The sequence below is a fragment of the Hippoglossus stenolepis genome, chromosome 20, assembly GCF_022539355.2.
Source record: "Hippoglossus stenolepis isolate QCI-W04-F060 chromosome 20, HSTE1.2, whole genome shotgun sequence".
In the NCBI taxonomy this organism is placed as follows: domain Eukaryota; kingdom Metazoa; phylum Chordata; class Actinopteri; order Pleuronectiformes; family Pleuronectidae; genus Hippoglossus; species Hippoglossus stenolepis.
The window spans coordinates 17,307,259-17,329,863 of NC_061502.1; the positions used below are offsets into that span (position 1 = coordinate 17,307,259).

Sequence of the window (22,605 nt, forward strand, 5' to 3'; positions counted from 1 at the left end):
TTTCTTTTAATCACCAACGGCCTTTCATTACCAGAGGCCTCGGATCTCAAGGAACTTGTTACAGAGAATGAAAAAGAAACAGCTTCTACTTGGAATTCAATAACAGCTCTTGGTGTCCTGGGCTTTGCCCTGAATGCTACTGCAATTAATGCAACAACATTATCACCCATCAAAGAAGAATGATTTTAAAAGTTCATATGTTTACACTACATTAAACCAGATGTGTATTTATGTTAATGGAACCAAACTGTGGAATTCTCTGGATATCATTTAATTCAAATGTTATTCAATTTAAGAAAATGTATAAAAAGGAACTAATGAAAGAATATGAACTTATTGAGTAATAGTTATGTACTGATGATGGGTATAAATTAATTAATCTGTGAAAAGGTCATCTGTAAAATTATTTAAATAAAAGGTTACGGTAATGAAATGTATTTTTTAGTAAGTTTCTAGATAACACAGTTTGAATTTGTCTTGTCTGATACGACCTCAAACTGGGCAACTTCAAAATCTGTAGGTAAAAGCTTTGGTTTGCAACTTTAAGTGCCAAAAAAAAGGCCTAACGAATAAAATATCAGCTATTTTTGTGTTTAAATGTAAACTTTTTGACTTGAAAATGCATCTATTTTTGCAGTTTCGTGGTCTTTCATGTGTTCTTTGAATGTTCTCTTCTCCGAGCTGGGGAAGCTGCTGGATCAGAGCCAGCAGGTACAGGCCAGTTACTGTGAGCAGCAGATTTTAACTTGTCTTTGATTTTTTTCTGGCTCCAAAAAAAAGCCCTGAATATTTCCAGTCAGGTCAGTTTTCAGTTCTTGAACTGAGAAGCCACTTTAGATAGATTCAGTATCATTTGTACTTCCAGTCCTGTGACTTTCAAGTTAACTCATCTTAGATCAAACATATAAAAATCATAGAAATAGAGTGGAACTTGTGCGCTGGATCTCAGATGTTTGGGCTGCACTGTGTGTGTGTGTGTGTGCAAGTGTTTGAATGTGTTTGTGTGAACAAGACAGAGGGGAGGGGGGGGTATCAGTGGGAGGGAGGCAGGTACTCACCCCTTCGCTGTTCTGCCCAGTCTTAGCCAGCATCTCCTGCAGGGCCCGCACTGACAGGGACTGCTCCAGCACAAAGTTACAAATACACAGGTCTGGAGGAACATACTGCAAGAGAGAGGGGGAGGAAAGGGGAGGAAGGAAGGAAGGGAGCAGGGAGGGAACGGAGAGAGAGAAGTTAGAAGAGGCAATAACAAGCTGCTTTAAACAAAAACAAGCTCCTCTCCTGGACACAAAAACAACGTGACAGTTCCCTAATTGAAAGTCTTTCTTCCCTCTTCTGCTACCTGATAAACAGTTTGTCTGTTTTCTCAGAGGAAAAATACCAAAGAGTCAAACTTTATAATAAACCTCTCGGTAACTTGAGACTTAACCGTGTAGAGAAAAATGGTTTTCAACTTTCACAAACCTTTTTTTATGATTCTTACTGACTTTGTAAAACTGTACATATCAATTTTGATGGACCGTGACGTGACAGTTGTCTGGGGCCCAAGCTGACAGGGGCCCCAGAGAATGACTCATTACATTAGCCCACAGCAACAACAATTTGGAGATTTAAATTCTTCTGATCTGTGAGGAATCCCCCCAAAAGACCCAATACCACCAGCTTTCTGCAAAACTTTGTAATTACAGACCTTTGGTGCCCCCAGGCCCCTTTTGCCTGGGGCCCCCAAAACCCCTTGAAACACTCCTGACTGCACATTGCTTTCATTTTCATTTTTGTGCCCACATACTGTTTTCACATGTTTCTCTTCCATAGCAAATATTTGCAGGGATGTATTTATCTTAATGCATCTTGAAGAAATGAATAGACCTAATAACAACAGGGAGATGCAGCCCTGGTAAACTGTGTTGATTTATTTAAACGTACAAGCATCAACATTTTATCTACGTTCTCAAATTGAATAAATATTTCCATAGCAGCAATTGGCTATGGAATTAACTGCATCAGGCCCCTGATCTGGGACCAGAGACCAAGTGAAATGATTAACCAGCTCAGTGATGACTGCTGCTCATAAATAATTCTGATGACCTCAACTCCCGCCGCCGTGCTGGCGTGTTGCTAACAAGTGGCTGGGGATCGTGAGCAGAGCCGAGGGGAAGGTGTGCAGCCTGTGGCTCCACTGACCAATAATTAATCTGCTCCTGTTTGACTCCTCAGCAAACAGGCTTGTTTGGCTCTCTGCACATTTGTCTTCCAATCTCAGCAAAGTGCTCGTCTGTAAATCTACAAACATTCAATACGTTTAATGATCATAAATGGCTCAGTGACAACCAGGCCCAGTGTAATATGAGGGTGTGTGTGTGTGTTGCTGTGACTTGGAGACGATCATTTTTCATTTGTCATCATTTGTGTTGCTAGAAAAAGGCGAGATGACGAAATGCTTGTAAATTATGTTCAATTTAAAAAACAATGCTGGAGCAAACCTTCACTAATTGTCTCTGCTTGTCAGGGTGAGAAAAATTAATTTACTTCCTGTTGTGCTAGAGGGCACTGTTGATTAATATTACACCACTGACATGTCAACAACAACGTGTAGACAAGTGTCTCTCACACCTTCATATCAGCTCATATCCCTACGCTCATATCTTTACATCATCCTATTATTATTTACTGCTCATTCAATGCTATTTATCATCACATTTCATAACAATACCCCCCCCTCACTTGACATGCATCACAATCCATCTCTCCCCAACACAGAGGAGGAATGAGTTAAGGTGCCGAGTGCCTGACTCTGCATTGAAGTGAGAAATGTGATGAGAGGGCAGAGCTGCTGGGGGATAATGAGGATGGTGCTACTCTGTAACTCAACACATGCACGGGGACCTTCAGCACCAGTGTGTGTCTGTGTGTGTCTGTGTGTGTCTGTGTGTGTGTCTGTGTGTGTACCAGCGACAAACAAATCTATTAACTCTCATGGAAAAAGACAAATCAATATCATACAATATTTATGATAATACAACAAACACATTTATAATAGGCTAGCGGCCCTAAAATCTAATAATCACACCACAAAACGAGAGATTAAAAGTTAAATATTAACTTTTGCCGATGCAGCTACACCTACGATGACATACGACCTTCTAATTTGCGACCGGCTGCTGCCGAGCTAACACCTCTTATGAATTATTTACTGCCAATTTTCCAATTACCATACTTCTTCTCGTGTTGCGAAGGCATGCGGAACATTCGGGAATAAAGCAAATCCTCTTTGTGGTCAAATCGACCTTTAAGAAAGTCATGTTTTTTTCCATACTCCACGGGGATCTTGAGGCAATACAATGATATGAGCTGTAACATTTGGATTATGACATTATATGCAGGCTATTGAAAAGGAGATCAAATGATGTGTAACAAGTTGACGCCTCCATCTTCTCAAGGTTATCTACCAGTAAAGGGATCAGAGTTTATTTCTTATTTCATGAAAAGACCAAAACCAATGAAGAGTTCATCCTGCTACCAAGCAAATGAAGCCAAAAGCCTGACGCCTCATTCCTCTGTTACATAGAGTTCCACTGGTGTTAACAGTGACTATTTTGATATCTGTCTATAATGTGAAAAAGAAATTATAAATCTATTCAATTTTGAAGGATTTACATCTTAAGCGTCACATTAAAGTAGGAGAGTCAGTCAACAGTGATGGTTTTGGTCTTTTCATGCATATATTACCAGCCTTATCTTTAAATACAATTAAAATATCAACAATAACAATCAAAACAATATATATTTAATATAATTAGTTATGATAACAAGGATATCAATACAAGTTATGCAGATGTTTCACCATCTAATCTGATGAGTATATGTGCCACTGACATCATATATGCAACAATGCAAACTTTCAATTCACAGTCTCAGAACTCCTCTTTTAATTGGATCTAATGACTCCCTGTTAAACTCCGCTGTTACTTCTCTCGACCTCCGGCAGCGACGGCGAGCCGAGCTCGATTAGGATCCGGGGGAAACGAGGTGTCAGCACCTGAGGACAGGCAGCAGATGACGGCCCCTCCCCTCGTGCCAAACCCCAGCTGTCACCCTCCACACTCACTCACATCTCACGCCCAAGGAGGAACCAGAAGCGTTGTCCCCGGCACCAAGGTGAGAGGGGAGAGGTGTTGGTGACGGGCTGTCGGTGGAGCTCTGCAGGTTGTTGCCCCTTCCAGCTGAACAACACTTCCAGGTGGATGAGCAATAACATGCCCGCACGTCCCCTAATCTTATTTACAGTCCTATTCCTCAGCGGCGGCCAGGTTAAATCAGGCTTTACGTGATATGCACAGCTCATAAAAAACATGCGAACCTGGCAAGAGGAGAGTTGTGATCATGTGATCGTCCCTCTGACATGTAAAGTGAGTGTGAGGCCAAAGTTGAAATGGTGAGCACGTTATCAGAATGCATATGTGCTGCATTGTCTGTCGCACAGACGTCTGCGTAACTCACTGACCTCTCGCCGTTGAAACACCTCAGTGATGCTATCGTGACTAATGATGCACATAATGATATAAAACAAACTATGTTCCGATTAAGAAATATATTCTCTAGAGCCAAAACGATCTGCATCATTTGAACGTCTTGTTTCGTGAAGACCACACAGTCCCTCTTGTCAAAAGGAAGATTAATGAGACGTGTAAACTCGTCACCCACGGCTCCTATAGTGTTGCTACACCACCAGAAAACAGCGAACTCCCATTGTTCAGTCACAGTGCGGAGCGGCAACAACCAGAACATCACAGCCTCGCTTCATGCATCGTGTTTGTTCTCGTTGTTGTTTTGTGTCTGTCCGGGCTCCATGACCCACCGTTGCGATGCACCGGTGCAGAAACGAGTGCAAATACCCCCAACTGACCCCCTAAACACTGTCAGTTGTGTTTTTTCGGGGGGATTGTGGCCAAACTGGAAGCACCGCGGCCCGGAGCTGAGCCGGGATCGCTGCAGCAGTGAGGGAGTGTTTTATCCTCTGCACCACCAAGACACTTGTTTTGAGATTATGTGTGTGTGTGTGTCTGCTTTTTAAAAAATCGAATTAGCTGTAATTGACACCACAGAATCTGCACTTTTTTTTAAATCCATCCCATTATTTGACAGGACAGCTCGTCTCAGTACGAGTGGGTGGAAGGAGAAGGGGGTAAACAGATGGGTTTCAGGGAAAGACATCACAAGTGTCTCTTTGATTTACACTCTGTTATTAGGAGGAGACGTTGCCAAGGAGCAGAACTGGACGGCAGATTCCATTTGGATGCAACGTTATTTTCTGCACCATATTTAACTATGCAAATGAGGGTATGGGTGTTCCATGTTAATTGTTGCAGGATCCATTTACTGGGAGAAGTAATTAATTTTCAAGAGGAGACACAATCATAACACACACTAATACAGCTCAGACCTTTTTAAGTTTCCATACTTCTGTGGAATTAACATCATCCTTCAGATTAATGCAATTCGTCTACCACCAATCTATCTTTTGTAAAAATGAAATGTCTGAATATTCATATCTGGGTCTGTTTCAAAAAGTTGAATAAGCTGCACTCATCGTCTTGAAAAGCTGCTTTCTTTAATCAATTAAGTAGTTCAACTAATTTCAGAAAAACCCAAAGATTTAATTTTAAAAAACACATTTTGAGTCAGTAAAAAGTTATGGATAAATGATAGAAATAGGCTAAAAGTAATATACAAACAGTTTAAGTATAAAGCTCATGGATAAATGGTTGAAATCTTCAGGTTCTGTCACTTCAAACAACAATGGTTCAAGCTAATTGAACCAAACAGACCTAAATATTGACCGAATAATTAAACTAACAGTAAGTTAATAGTTTTAAATAACATCCAATTGAAAACCTCCTTTCAAATGAACACATTTCAGACGTGATGGGTGGTGAACTCATCTATCAGGGCTGTAAGGTTACAAAACAAAAGTAAGAAAAAAGTGATTTTCAGCTTAAAAGACATTGGTCAGCACCAGTTGTCAGAGGCAAACGTCTCCAGAGTTCTGCCCTAAAGGTTAAAGGTCACACAGCCCGTCTCACGCCAAACTTCCACTGACTTGTCATTTCTTCACAGTACAACAAACAACCCGCGTGTGGCGTCCTCACCTTAGCTTCCGAAGTGGATTCCAGGTAACACAGACGGTTTCCGAGTCCCTCAGCGGCCAGGCAGAACTTGCAATGCTCCTTCTGGATGGTGGCCACACTCTGGAGCACCACCTCATCGTCCTGCCAGAGGAGACATGGGGATTAATGCCAATCGTCATCAACAGTGTGCAAAATAAACAAGAAAATCCATCTGGGCTCAAACACGTGGCTTCATTCGTTACCAGTTCAGGTTTTTAAACTCCCAGACGTGCACCTATGAATTACATGTGTCACTGCTGATATTGAAACTTAAAGCAGCATATAAAATAAATCCTGGAATTTATGGGGTGAAGCCTGACCGGGTATATCTCAAATTGATTTATCATCATGAGGTGTAAATGTGCTGAGAGGAGTAAGATCCATCACAGCAGAAGAAAATAAAATAAACTATAGCCTGAGGACCAGGCAACGTTAATCCTAAATATTTACATTTGTTTTGGGTTTGAACTCATTCGTTTGGTTTCTGTTTGCAGGATTATGCAAAAACGACTAAATGAATTAACTGATATATATGAATGTGTTCAATTTGGTGCATATCTTAATGTGGATTTAGCATTAAATGTGGTTTTGGAAGGGGACTGTTGGGCCTTGGCGGAGGTTTTGTGCTCTAGTAAGTGTCTCTAGTCTACTTTTGTCACGTATTGATAAATAAATTCAACCCTCAAGCCAGGATAAGAAGATAGACAAGATATTAATTACACACATTGCGACCAAAATGCTCTCGCAGATAAATTAAGAATGAAAAGAAGTCACACGAGGGAATTCCCTTGTTGTCAAATTAAATCTAGAGGCAAAAAGAAATACAACCAAAACTACATTGATCAGCAGCAGTGAGTTGAGTGATATCATTTCTAAATGTGTTCTACAGGCTCTAGTGTCTCAGTGGGAGTCGAGGCAGACCTCGATTCAATCAGTGCAACCGATAAATGAACATCTGTATCTGTCGGGATGGAGAGGGTCAGCCTCCATTCGGCATCACACGCAGAGATATCGATTTGTTTGTGTGTGTGTGAGTGTGTGTAGTGTGTGTGTGTGTGTAGTGTGTGTAGTGTGTGTGTGTGTAGTGTGTGTGTGTGTGTGTTGTGCGCATGTCTCCTGCCAGCTCACGTCCCACACTAATCTGAGCTGATGGTTGCCATGGTGCTGGCTCCCACCTCCTTCACAGCAGTATTAATTCAATAGATTTGGATACAGGCGGCACAGCACCCACAGACTCTGGGAGGCAAGATAACAGACCCTGACGATATTTTTAAACAAAGACTCCACTAAAACTAAACCCAAACATTTACTGTGATCGCGAAGCAAGCGCCCCTGTGTGAAGACAACAGATTAATAGGATTTTTCAGTCTGTCGATGTTCCCCATTGATATTTTTCCCGCATTAGAAAGCATTCACTGGCAGCTCTTGCACCCAACACAGAACTCTGGGAACTAAAGTATATTTTTCATTTTCTGTCAGGAGACGTCAAAGTTCAAACAGACACTGCAGGAGGACAGAAGTCGGTGTCTTTGTTTCATAGCTTTTGAAGATGCTCCAGTTTGTGTTGGCATTGCATCACAAATTAGATCCACACTCTGGCTGTTACAACGAGGGAGGCCACGGCAACACAGCACACGTTTCAAAGTTTAAAAACTGCAACAAATGAAAATGTATGGTGTTTCTTAAAAGTATCACTGATCCCCTGTAATTTAAGTGCAAGATAATTTAGTAGTTGATGTTATATGGCAGGAGTTATAGGAGCATTTCAGGTACACAAAAGTGAAAGGCAGGCTATGTGGTTTGACTGTTGTGTGGACGGTAAAAACTTTATGGATAGTAGTGCAAGCAGGCGAGTGGGTACACAGCCATACAAAGGAGACAAATCTGTCTAATGTTATTATGAACAATGTAAAAAACAAATTCTCATTCATTATGAAACTGGGGAAGGACAAATTAGATTATGGCCGCCCGTCACAGTCTAGAAAATGAATGGGAAACACTGGTTATATTGTATTTTACCCCAAGTAAACTGAATCTTTACATCTAGCAGACGAAGTCAAGATGTAATTAAAATCTTCCCTCAGAAAACGCTGCCTAACGAGAAAAAACACGTCTGAAATTGATGAATAAACACCCTAAGATTAAAGAGGCATTTAGTGATTTATAAAGCAGTTAATTGCTACAGATGGTAATCAGAGCAGCTCCAATAAAAGGCTTCTTGAATATTTGGCTTAGATATTTTGGTCAGTTTGTGTTCCGAGGCAATAAAAATCCCTGTTAATGGATAAAATAACGCATTGCGATGATACTGGCTTGGTAAATGAGGAGCTGAGCTGGCACATCAGTCCATACCAGCAGTGTTTTAAATACCCCACAATGCGACTCTGGGCTTCGGGGGGGGGGGGAATTGCTGATTACAGAAAGCATTAAAGTTGGCTCCAAATAGCAGCTGCAGCTTGTCCTGGTCGTTGTGTGATGGAGGAAACACAGCTCGTTGTTTCAGGCCATACAGACGTGAGGGGGAACTCAATATGGCCGCAGGATGACCGGAGACTTGTCACCTCTTTAAAATCGAGGAAATACCCCCTCTTTATTTTCAGCTGTTTGGAATTCTGGTGGCTTTATGAAACCAGCAGGGCATCGCATCCATTACTTCACAGACACACTGCGTCTGGCCGTGTATGTACACACCCTTCTTAAGGCTAATGAGCAAGTCAATAGGTGATTATTAGTGCAAGACAAGGGGATTAAAGTGAAAAAACCTCAGTAGGAATCTTCTAAAGCAGCAATTAAATCTAACTTGAGAGTCTAAACTGCTACAGTACAAGCTAGGTGATGATAAACACCATGTTCTGCAATAAACTCTCTTGATGAAAGTCATAAAGATCAGCATTTGTTCCTTTAAGTGGTGATATGTCAACTATACAACCTTTTTAAAGGACACACTATAGTTTGTGGTGCTGTTGAATCGCGTTGGGTTCCACTTACAGGTGTTTTTATGACTTTGCTCACCCTGTTTATATCAATAAGGGGCGAGATAAATCATATGAATCAATGTCTGCACAATGATTTACTTCCCCCCCCCCCCTCACTTTGATAATGCAACTTTAGAACCAGAAGTGGTCAGAGTTGCACCGGGGATCAAACCACGACATGGACTGGACGTCATCCAGTCATCTGAGCGCTGCGAGGCGAAGGGCGGAGGAGCAGAAAGGACGACGGTGCCAACGTCGTTCTAAGTAAATAAATAAAAGCCTCAGGAGACACCGTTTAACGGGACAGTTTGATGTCGAGAGTGGATGCACAGTGGATTTATCTCATAAAGACACAATCGCTGTGATCAGATCTCAGAAACTAATGAAAGTGTCGTGCGCACCCGGGGCCAAGACACTTTCCGTCGACCCTCTGCACCCCTGACTTGATCCCCGGCCAGGGAATCTGGTGAATCTGAGGCAAAGTGATCCTCGCGGCAGCAGTGAGACCATCTGCTAGACAGCTAAGGAGCAGCATCAGTACTATGTATAGGGTCCTGGCCTGGAGGAGGAGGAGGAGGTAAGGGAGGGTTGGGTGGCTGCTCTACCCACCATCCAAGTGTAGAGCGGCCCCAACCCGACCCCACCCATCCTCAGTACTGCACCCTCTGGATCCTGCAGAACCAACACTTCTTTGTCCTCGACAAACAAAGAATGTTTAGAACACAGAGTTTACTTGAAACAACCACTGACACACAGCTGGATGTAACACTGCCCCCTCAAAACACCCCCCCTTGACCTCGCCCCTTCTCTTGCTTTCCCCTTCTCGCCCCCGGCTGCTTCGCTCAGGCAGCCGGCCTCCCCGCGTCTTAACGGACAGCGGCAGGTGCGTCGGTGTACGCGCCCGATGCAGCCGCCAGCTGAAACCCGAGAACTCCCAGTGCTCCGGCGTGCCAAAGAAACTCCCACAACTCACCCAGTGCCGCCACCAATGTGAACTTGAGAAAAGGTGAATCTGTTCAATCCCTCAGCGCTGCTATTTTGACACGCATGCCTTGCACATGCTCAGTGGGAATCGGCGGGCGAGCAATGGGAAGGAATACAGGCGGACAGGGGTTAAAAACTGCAGGGAATAAAGGAAACTTTGTCTCCTTGTTCACACGGCCTCAGCGCGTCCAGATCGGTGCGACTGCTCAGGAGTCGTGTTTCTCATAAATGTCGGACAGGGTGCTAAGTACAGGTTGAGCTACGTGTTTTTGAGTGAAGCTTAGCTTAGCAAAGCAGATACAGTGTGGATGTGTGAGAAGTTTAACCTGATAAGCTGGACGAGGGCCTGACACTGAGCTGTCTGTCACAGATATACAGATATTCAAAGCCCAGATGAAGACAAAGCCAGGATTGTTTTTTGAAATCCCGAGCTGTGAAATACAGCACAGCTTAAGAATCTTTGTATTCTCAGGTGATCCGTCCAAACACGAGCACCTGACGACAAATAATTAAGTTGTTACTCACACAAAGTTTCAACCCAACGTTAGATTTTTGAAGCCTTGTAGAGCCTGAGGAATCAGGACTAACAGTGACAGTCTGATTAAAAGTCAAAAGGAGCAGCTGAAAACAGAGCAGTGACAGTGAAAAATAGCCGTAAACAACAGAGAGAGGCAGAAGAAACAACTGACTCTAAAGCATCGAGCTTTACGGTCAGACACTGAGTTGGCAGATAAATAACTCATACGTTAATATAGGTTCTAATGTTTACGTTTTATTCCGTCGATCATTTGGAGGATTTGCTGTTGGCTGGGTAAAAAATAACATTGCAATATAATTTTCATCAACAGCAATAAAACAAAAATCCAATATATATATATCGATGTGAGGCTTAAACATTCTGTAAGAACTGTGAGGATGTGTAACCCATAAAAACTTGTGAGTACAGTCTATAGTGTACTTATATACCTGTCAAACTAAACCCTGTTATTAGACGCATGTGTAATGTTCATGTCAAGTACACAAGTTTAACTGGATGGTTTCATAGCTCCCGACGCCACATTGATCCATATTGTTTGGCGACAGAAAGAAACCGTCATTGTAGTCTAATAACTTCCATGAAAAGTTTGTAGTAAAGTTTGAAGTTCGTATCAATGCGGACAGTGACGTAGGAATAAGTAGATTAAACAAATTAGAGCTGAAACAATCTAAATAATTGATTAATAGATCATCACATAGTGTAACTGCAAACATCTTGAGAAGTCAATCACATTTTATTTGAATCTCACATATTCCAGGTGACACATCCTCTGCCCTCAACCTTCAGCAAGAGATGAGGTGATTGATTGTTTTGAGGAACTGTCTCTGGTCTCAGTCTCTCAGATGTGACACCAGAGACAGTTAAAGACGTTACTTTGGGCTTTACACTAAACAGTAACCGCCGCCTAAATAAGCAGTGGATTAACAGCTGTTTAACGCCTGACTTTAAAACTTATATCTTGCTCACTCTTGCATTGTTCTTAATGTTTGCTAAAGTTTCCACAGTAGCACATGACCGATGCAAACCATTGTCATCCAGAGGAGCCAACTCATAGATCAGTGCTTGTGGACGCTGAAAGTTTCCATTCTTCAGCGTAGTCAATGTCGTCATAAAGTTTAGCCCTAAAATTATCAGAATGTGTTGATAATTGATCGATTTAGCCATTAACTTGAACTCATGGGGGAAAAAAGTTGGTAACTACCAGCGACTGAGAGCAGAACTCAGGCAGATGAAGAGAAAAGGTCCCTTCACTCACAAAGTTTAAACCTTCACAACCCTCTCCTGCACAATAACACTTCATTATCTGCTCAACCCGGTGTTTAAGCAGCATTAGCAGTTACACCGTGCCACTCAATAGCGTTTGGATCATAACTGATTAATGAGGCTTTTTAAATGAATGAGATTTAGATCCACGCTGCCATTTAGCTCCAGAGAACAGAAAAAAAACGCTGTGAAGCGAAACACGGAGCCGCCTCAGCAGGGGAACGTTGATCCGTGTCAATTATTCATTTACTAAAATTTCATTAGGAACAAACAAGCTGCACACAGCCCTCGTGCACCTTGTTACAGATAATAACACGAGTGTGTGTTTTCCTGAATGCCAATGAGGCACTTTACTGCTCAGATGGAACAACACGACTGCACAGAGGAGGTATGTTGTTGTTCCGAGAGGGATGGAAAACCCCACATCAGTGTATTTCCCTCTCAGCCGTCAGCCCATCTGTTTCAGCAGTGAGTGTCTGCATGGTGTTCAGGGCACTTGCTAAATGTCCCGGCCTTGCTGTCATTATTTGCTCACCCCCCTTTGTGGGTTGACAGGTGGCTCTTACTCTCGCACTCCTGGCTGCGCCTGGACGTGGCTATATTCGATTCGGGTTCAGTTTTTTTCAGATTTATTTTACAAGATGGATTTAATATACTCCACAGATGGGGGTTCCTCCAGACAAATGTCTTCAGTGTTTCAATCCCTTGCTGAAGTACACACTGTCCTGTCACTACACTTGATAAAATACAGGGAATATTGCGTTTTAATATTCAACAATGGTTTGGTTTTTCATCCGTACAATTTGCCAGTTAAGATCCATTTAACATGACACTCATTGTGTGTGCAGATACGTTATATAAGCATATAATTGTGAGAGCATATCTGAGACGACATCATGGGTCAAAATGAATAATGCAGTGCACATCTGAACTCTATATGAAAAATTAAATAAAATAAAATTGCCACAGTCAAGCAAGTTTTCGCCCTGCGGTACACGGCCATGGATCACAGACTCCAGGATTTGTATGGTGTTCCTGTAACAAATTGGATTTTCCAGGCCTCGTTTGCATGCATATTGCTTCAGTGCGGCTTCAAATAATAAAAGGTCTCCGTGCATGCGAGGCCGAGGCAGAAGCTCTGAGAGCTGCGGGCGCCTCTGGTCAGGGGACGGAGCCGGAGCTGCTCTAATGTCCATCATCCTGTCTGATGAGACAGAGCAGACACAGGCAAGATGTAGTGGGGTGTGAAGAGAGGAGTGTGTGTGTGTGTGTGTGTGTGTGTGTGTGTGTGTGTGTGTGTGTGTGTGTGTGTGTGTGTGTGTGTGTGTGTGTGTGTGTGTGTGAAAATCAGACAAAGAGAAGTGCATAAAAAAGGTGAAGTGAAGACGTTCACCGGAGGCAAACACCTTCTTCTCTCCTCTCAGCTCCTGACCCGAGCCAACAGTTATTTTACCCTCCATCCCACATGTGTCCAGTTCTGATGCTCACTTGTGATTTCAGCTGTCGTGCTGCAAAAAAGTCCTCAGAAGACGTCAGTGTGATAAATCAAGCACTTTTCCTCAGAATTCAAGACCTGACACAAGATCAATTCAATGAGCATGGAAGAGTTTTGCAAAAACATCAGCAGCAGCCTGTGACACGATAAACCTGCGTCTGCAAGGACTGACGATAGTTTCACGGATCCATCAAGCGACACGATGTCAGACGCAGCCGCTCACAGCAAATAGAAAAATAGTGTTTCGAGGATTTCAGTGGGTTTACGGAAAAACAAAAAATGAGCAGGTTATTAGCAGAATGACAAATAGAGCCATGTTTTCCTAAAGTAAAACATCCTCAAATCCCGTCTTGTCAGAAAATAATTTAAATGGGATCAGTCACTCAACCAAAAAATGATTGTGGTTGTAGAAGTGATTGATTGCCCATTATTACTATGAGTTGCCCTCGAGCAAGGCACACTACTGCACAAATGCTGTTTAGAGACTGAATAGCAAGGTGTTCTATAGTAAAGTCACTTTCATGCTTTGCTCACTGAAGGTCTCTACATAATCTCAGGCTATAAGTTTTACTACGTATGGAATTACATCGTGAAAACTACGTGACCGTGAAAAGTTTCGCTTGAAGTGATGAACCAACAGAGAATAATCACCAGACTCTGCTGCTCCACTTGGAAAAGTACGAACTAACACAACTGCTCAATTTATAAATACTGAGTTAAGAAATTCATCATATCATCAACTTAAATATGTCATTGTTAGTTTTGTCCATTGTTCCATGATATTGATCGGTGACTTCTTGTGGCCATAGTAATTATGAAAGGAGCAAAAGAGGTCAGGTGACATTGTTATAACAGAGGCCACTATGAACACGTACATAAATTACACAACAGGTAAATATGGGAGGAGTTTCAGACAGTGACCAAACGATCCTCCGGCTGTATAAATCAAAAAACATGACCAAAGAGCCTAAAACAAACGGAACCATGTTGGCATTAAATGAAAATGAACCGAGTGACCTGAGGGACACTTAAAAGGCTGAGAAGCTCACTGTCCGCACCTTTCTTAGTCCTTGGTTGATTAATGAACGTAATTATTTCGGGTTGAGAGTCGACTCACGCTGCTGCTGCTGAGATTCTACTTCTAACTGTGTCTGGACCAACACAGCAATACTCTGCATCATGTCTCCTGCTGACACATCAGTACACTCAAGGTACAAGTTAAATGTATTTACATTTATTTGGTTTTGATATGAAACCTGATGAGTATTAAATGTGCTTTAAAGTCACTCAATAACTCAAAGAATGTATTTATTATGATTGTATAATTCATCCTTTGTGAAGTTAGTTATGTTCTTTACATTTGTGAGAGAGGTTGTAGCTACAGTCAAGGCAAAATACTTCATAGTCATAACAGATAAACAGAAGTTTTTCCATATTAATAAGTAGTATTTTAGGGAATGCACACTTACATAATGCAAACATGAGGCCACACTGTCGCCGCGGTGGCCTGAAAGAGCCTTTTCCTACTCCCGTTCATAATTCATGTGTATTTCATGAGCTTTCAAACGCCACTTCAAGGTCGAAGACGTATAATGACACAAAGATAAGATGGCGTTCTCTCTGATTTAACCAAACAGAGTCAAACCCCTCGGATGTAATTTATGAATGAAAAGCACTGAAGCCCAGATTGTGAAGTTAAATGCCGCCACCTTTACCTCAAGTTTCGAGAATGATGAGGACGTCGGCAGCCCCGCTGTCGTTCAGCGCTGAGGACTGAGCGAGCAGGAGCCACCAGACAAACCCTGCTGCCATCACAGCTTGCTCAAATCAATACAGAGGAAATCCTTCCCATTTAATTTAGATCAGGCTGAGGCGGGGGGGGGGGGGTCACCTGAGTCTGTGAGACAACGCCAACTCTTCTCTCTCTCTCTGAGGAGAGAAACTTTGCAAGGGCATCAACAAGTGTGATGTAAGACCCTGGAATGATGACTCAGAGCTGGGATGGATTTTCCTCTCACAGAGAAATTACTAGTCCACGGTGCTCCTTACTTTTGATTATTCTTGTCTGCACGCAGTCGGCATCATTCAGATACATGAGCTCATAGTCCAACAATCAGAAAAAGCCATTTGGTTTTGATTCATTCTCCTGCAGAATAACTCCCACAGCAGATTCCTCTCCTTAGACCTGTGATATAAATATAAAACTCTGCCAGAGACATGCAAAGCCACCAGGATTTACTGTTCTGTTAATCATGCATACTGGACATTATCACCAGTAAGTTTAGTGTCACTGGAGATCGTCTTATGCGAAGGAAAGGGCCGAAAACATCTCGTAAACGAACATGAGATTGTTTGTTATTTCCAAGGACAAGAATAAACTTTTAAGTTGAACTCTTAAGCCCCAGTGGAGAAGAAATCCTTCAGTGCTCGGCCAAAAAGAAACTAAAAGTCTGATTAATAGCACAAGGTCAGGTCCGACTCAGCTGTCCCGAAGATGGTGAGGGCGCTGCTGATTGGCCAAACGATTCAATGCAGTAGCCAATGAGAGCGAGCCGGACGTTGCATTTCCTTGTGAACCAAAACGTGGACGGCTACAAGACTTATTTAGACAAACTTGTGCAAACTATGAATATAATGATGAATATAATGCGATATGGTCAAAAGCCCAAAACAGCAACTATGGACATTTGCAATCTCTTTCTTTTTCTCATACAATAGCAACTAATAATCATTAAGTTGAGGTAACTATGGGGATAATGTTGTTAAACCTTAAAAACATCAACTCTGGCTCCAAATCTATGAAGGGATTTGAACCCCTGTCTTCAATGCACAGTTGATTCATCCGCAACCACGTCGCCCTTTCTGCGTTGGCACTTGATTGGCAGTAAATATTATTACAACATAATTGAACGTTATGTTGCAGGAGACAGGATTGTGCACAGTGATAATGCAGCTTATTACCTCTCTGTGTTATTAGTGTTGGAGTGAACCGGCTTTCCACTGAGTGTCGTATTTCATTACACTCTTTCCTCCTGACGATCACCTGACATCTGCAGAAACAAGTGCGCGACTCCTCTAGGAAAAAATCTTTGCAGTTAATATCAAATTAAAGATACCGACACTTGACTCCACTCAATGATGTCTGACATTTTCAACCGTTTAGCCGATTGCAATCGATGAAACTTTACCAAACCCGTCATTATCACGACAATAATCAAACAATAAGCTTACGCTCTTCATCCCTCAGTACACGATTTAAGATCCTTACCTAGGGTATGATCTTTATACACGGCTTAAACAATGATTTCCAATAATGCAACTTTTGCAGCTTCCCCCAAAATATCCACTGGCAGTGACTCAGCATCAAACTTACCACCTAAATCTCTAAGAAAAGAATCACAGTTGCACCACGTTCATTTAATCTTTGTCCGTTTAGTGCAGCACTTCAAGTCTGACTGAGGGTGTCCGTTACGTTGACATACTAAGCTTCACAAAATGCTGTATATTACTTGTTGGTGTCAAGCATGCGATTGCCAAATGCTACTCTATCCCTATAAAAATGTTTATAGGGATACAGTTTGGGTTGAAAGCGTCATTGGGCTTGTGTTGCCCAGATTCATGCTCTGCCGTGTGGTTGAGTGCCAGGGGGAGCGGGGCTGTATGTGCTGTGGAAGCATCATCTTTAAAAAGGCTAAATTTAAACCTCAAGAGTCCTCGCCTTGGTATGCAGAAGGCTTCCAGAACATAAACTCCAAATAAGCCCCGGAGGAGCTACTGGAGGGAAGCAAGGGTCGATCACCTGGTTTCAAAAAGGTGCAACAGTGGCTCACCTGGACAATGGTGGTTAAAACTAATATATACTCTAGACAGGTATAAACAAAATCTACAGTCTAAGATTAAACACAACAACATGTGGACTGTTAGTTTAACCCAACCCAACTTCGTGCCTGTTGCTTCTGATCTTTTTGTTCTCACACAGCTCGGGTGTCGTTTACATAAAGTTTGACCACTCAAAAGTCTTCTTATGAGATCTAAGTTATTATTATTAGCTACAGCTACCTAGCTAGATAATTAAGCTAACGTTAGTGCCATGATGCAATAGTTAAAAAAACATTCTCTGCAATGGATTTGACATTGTGCTAAAAGACTAAAGTTGCATGTTCCGGACAAAAAGCCAGAATCTCCACCAATTATTAATAATCCAAGAGATTGAAATATAAAACACTGTGTTGTTTGCAGGGTAGAGAAAGTTAGCACCAGTATTATGGGTGTACAACAACTACGAAGGCTTTTTAGATGAGGGTGTGTTTGGCCAATATAATGCTATAATGAATTTATGCTTCACACTTCTGCTCATGTGTTTTGAGTTGTGAAGATTGAAACTCTCCAAACCCTCCTGCTGTGTCGAGTTAAAGTAGCCATGATTGGACATTGGCTTTTGGGGGAATAGGTTTAAAGCTAGGGTTGGTAATCCTGGAAAAGCTAGCAAGAGCAAGCTACAATTTGAAAAACAATGCACCCGATACACCCCCCCCCCGTCAAAGCTGAAAACTCCAAGAAGCCGTTATTTCCGTGACTCGCTCGCTAACTTCTGGTCATCGTCTCTGCTTCAGTGGTGAATATCTCTCCAGGTGAAGACTCGGGTCAAGGTGTGCTCGCAAGCTGGCAGGTCGGTCATTTCATCCAGGTCGGTCTGAGATAAAGTATTTCAGAAACAATTTACCAACACTACCCTTAAGGAGACTTTAATTTTCAGCCCAATCACATTCTACAATTTCCAATTACATCAACACACTCCAGTGTCATTTCATATGAGAATGAACTTAACATTTCTTCTTTGTTGGAGCATAACATCATTATTTCACACAGCAACACAATTAGCAACCGCGCCGTATAATATAGGTGACTGCACATCATCATCTAATGACACTGCAATTAGGAATTCCCATAATACTGCAGTTTGCAAACCGAGCAAATTACATTGCATATTTCCCGTGTTCCTGCATAAATTCGTTCCAGGACAATGTTGTCTGCATCTCCAGCGCCTACAAACCAAAACTGAATAAAAACAAAACCAGCAGCATTTCCTTGGCACAGATATAAAATACTATTTTGTGAGTGTTCCAACTGTACTAAAGAATGATCGTAAACAAGCCCAATCTTCAGCGGACTGTACACCACACTAATCCTATCAGTTTTATTTCAAATTAAATCTCTGGAAGGTTAATGAGCTTTCCAAGAAAAAGTCATCCCCTAATCAGTGAGCAAAGATTTTTAAATAAGTTGTACATAGAAGATGAGAGTTGATGATAAATGTTAAATCTCGGTACAAAGGAAAAGTTTCACTGTGGGACTCTGAAGTCACAGAAAGTCGTGATGTCTTCACCTTGAAGTCGAGGTGGAACATTTTCCTCCTCTCGGACGCTTTTCGTTGACAGATAAACTCTCATCGCTGCCAGCGTTTCCCAACATTACACATCAACGGCGTCCGCACTGAAACCCAATCACAGTCTCTGGACATCTGTCACCACCTGACAGTAGTATCGTATACCAGTGTCATTTTGATTAGGTATACAGGAAACTCATATTAAATTTGTGACTCATATAAATCCCACAACAGCTGCAAATTGACCTTTTAACTACAAGCTCCCTTTCAAATCCTCACAAATTAAACAACAATAAATCCAGTTGCTGACGGAATCAACTCAACGGCTTTGACTCCTCGTGAAGAGACACGTGAGCTGTACGCAGGCTTGTTCCATAATGTTCAACCCTTATAACATTGTGTATTTCAATTAGCACCCGTATTTTAAGGCTTCCTGTGAGAGCGCGTCTCTCTCACCACTGAGGTTTGATAACAAGGCCCCTGTGGACCTCAGGGGAAAGCCCCCCCCACCCACCACCACCACCTCCCCACCCTCCCTCCATCCCAAATCGCTGTTGTCATCAGATAACCAGGATGCCAATGTGACAGTAGAATCTGAGAGGCGTGGGTCAGCATATCACTGGCATCACAAATAGTAGGAGCTGTTAAGTACAGGGTCCCGCCTGCCACCAGCAGCAGCAACAGCCAGCCAAGACGCCTCTGAGGGTCTTACATATGGATTAACAATACTGTATATGTCAACATCTGAAGGCTGAGAGACAAGACGTAGGCTGGACGTCAACAGGGAAAGCAAAGCAAAGGAGAGCTGCACTGAATTCAATGTTACGAAAAGGACCGTGACAGCAGGTTTCGACATTTTAGCTCCTGGTTGCATCACTTCACTAAATATACGACTGAACATTGGTTTCACTCGTTGTGAGAAGCAGTGCACAGCTCTACTCTAGCTGTGGGACGTAACCAGGCAAGATGAGCCTGTTTGAAAGAAATGTAGGATTCAGGGTTTTGGAGGTTGTGAATCATACAAGACTAAAATGTCCCTGTATTAGGACGAATAATAGATTATCTTAAAAGTTAACAAGTGTTGGCCTCTGCTGCTTTGATCGTGACCAATGTGTTTCTCACAAACCCTCTAACCTTATGGTGTTATATAATGTATAGAATTGTACCCTGTCCCCTACTTTCTTTGTTTACAGTTCCAGGGCAGCCTACTGGTTTCCATTCATTTCCCTTTTTAATTAAAGTTTTAAGCACTCTTAGTTTATTGACTTCATTACCTCCACCACAAAGGTTATGGATTTACCCCTGTCTGTTTGGGTTTTCAGCTAAATTGCACAAAAACTACCCAAGTGGTTTCCACCGAACTTGGTAATAAGGATAAGAAATTGGTCAAGAAATAACTTTAGTAAATGTGAATGTGAATCCAGGAGTTTTTGTCACTTCAAACATTCTGAAATAAACAATTTTTTGGACATTTTCACCAATTTCCCAGGGGATAGTTCATGGATCATGATGAAAAACTATATTAGGGGACTGATATCTACGAGTGTGTGCAAGTTGGTTTGGGTCCAAAGAAAAATCTGGAGCTTGCAGATTTAAATGTGGTTTCGTAAGGCCACTGCTGAGCCATGGTGGTGGTGTGTGTCTAGAATAAGTTATGGCCTCGAAGCAACTTTGATGAAAAAGAAAGCAGACTTGATGTCAACCGTGATGGATTATACAGCTATACCAAGTTCCACGTAGATCCTCATGCTGTACGAAAAGGATAAATATGATAAATCATTGTTCCTCAATCACAGCAGCATTGTGTGCAAAACGGTGTACGAGACAACTAATGCTTAAATGGACAAAACATGTGAAACCGCTGATTTGGCTCTTTTCAGTAACAGGAAACCTCTTTTCATCCAGTAGCAGATTCCATCGAGCAAACACAAACAGCTGTAACAGGAGACAAGTTTAAATCTGTGGTGATTGGACGAAGCCGCCCACTGATCTCCAGGGGTCCTCGACAGGACCGAAGCCAATTAGACGGACAGTTTTAGCGTTTAGAGTTTAAATCAATTCCCCGTCAAATGTCAAGTCTCATCGACAAGTGGCCCCGTGACATGAAACCAGACAGGTGAATCCCTGATGTGCATTCAGTCTGAGTCAGTGCTGAGTCTTACTGCTCCTCAGGCAACACCTGAGCCAAAAGGATCCACCAGAATAAAGTGACAGATATTCCCACCGCACACCAACATACACGCTGTCATATCATTTACAAGGATAACTGCTGTGCATGACCACAGAGACACCGTATAAGCAATCTGCGTCAAACAAAACTAAAATAGTCATCGCAGAGGGGAGGCCTGAGAGTGAGAGAGAGCAACTTATTGAAAACTCCTGTCCGTCCCCCCCCCCAAGGAGAAGGAGAAAGAATGACTCCAGGGGGAAAAAGTCAAGAAATAAATAAAATAGCCAAATGTTCATGTTTGAGATGTGGGAAATAAAAGGCATCGAGGAAAGTGAGAGAGGGGGCATGTGTTGTGAAATGGCTCCAGATTGTGTAAGGTCATTTTTGCCCTTGCACCTGCAGACAGTCTCATTGAGATCCCCCCCCTCCCTATCAGGAGTCCTGTCGACAGGTGGTGCACCCTGCAAACCTGCGGCAACTTCCCCAACACCTCCACTCACGCAGGAGCGCAGCCGGAATGAAACAGGTGACAATGCAAACACACAAAAAAAACCAACAACTTCCACCTTGATCCAACTTGGATGGTTGGATTCACGATGCTGCCTCCATTTACGCGTAAATTGGCACACGCACACGCACGCATCCACAAGGGGAAGGCAACAGCTCGCACACACACACACCGACCCACAATCTCCTTACTTACAGTTCTCAAGAACTGGATCTCATCTTCCCCTTCTCCGCCCTCAGCCATGGCTGCGAAGGAGCCTGCTCAGACTCTGGAAGCCACCACTGACTGCCGGCAGAAACGCGATGCTGTGCCTCTCAAGCCGATATTAGCATGGAGCTCATCCACAGCCATATAGGGCAGCCCGGCGAGACCCCTCCTCCTCCTCCTCTTCCTCCTCCACTCCCTCTCCCACCTACCTACCCCTTCATCCACCCTGCCTCCTCTCCTCTCCCTCCTCCTCCTCCTCCTCCCAGAGACCCGACAGCAGCAGTGCGGAGCAGCGCACGGATGGAGCCCGGGCATCAGAGGACGAGCTCCCTGTGGTGGTGGTGATGGTGATGGCTGTCACTCAGGATGAAGAAGAAGATGATGATGATGATGATGATGCTCAGATTCTAAACTACCACCACTTTTTTAAAATCAATGTAAAGTTAAGAATGGCTCTGTCTCTCGGTCTGCACCCCCCCACCCTCCCTCACCCATACACACAGACTCACACCTCACCCACTGTTCACAGAAATCAGCTTTCACTTTCTCCTGTGACTAAAGAGCTCATGTTGTTTCTAAGTCACACTGAAGAACTTATCCTGCTATTTACTTGTTCACTAACTTGCTTGTTTTAAAGTACTTCTATTCCAGTGAGTACTGAGGATGTATACGTACGTTTATTTTAAACATTTGCACGATTTTTAAGGATTTTAGTGAGATATACATTATATTAGGGGCAAGTTTTGTGGGAAGAATATGGTGTCTACAGTCAAATCCCATTATATTATGATTGTATGAAGAAAATCTGCGTGTAAAGTAGTTAATTCACACCTTTAACCTGTTAAATCATCACATACAGTTGTGCAGATTATTCAGTACATTCACAAAATCTTGTAAACTTTGTGGCATGGG

General features: G+C 42.6%; 1 protein-coding gene across 5 annotated transcripts in view; it reads right to left on the reverse strand.

Moving 5' to 3' along the window:
- The window catches only part of ryr3 (ryanodine receptor 3), a 90,796-nt gene extending 68,959 nt beyond the window's left edge, over positions 1 to 21,837 (reverse strand). For all 5 annotated transcript variants that reach the window (XM_047338156.1, XM_035144420.2, XM_035144418.2 and 2 more), the window contains exons 1-3: positions 21,682 to 21,837; positions 6,150 to 6,269; positions 1,059 to 1,163 (exon numbers count right to left, since the gene is read on the reverse strand). In XM_047338156.1, coding sequence (XP_047194112.1) covers positions 1,059 to 1,163; positions 6,150 to 6,269; positions 21,682 to 21,729 — 273 coding nt within the window. In that variant the 5' untranslated portion in view covers positions 21,730 to 21,837. The remainder of the gene's footprint in view (positions 1 to 1,058; positions 1,164 to 6,149; positions 6,270 to 21,681) is intronic.
- Positions 21,838 to 22,605: the final 768 nt, after the last annotated feature.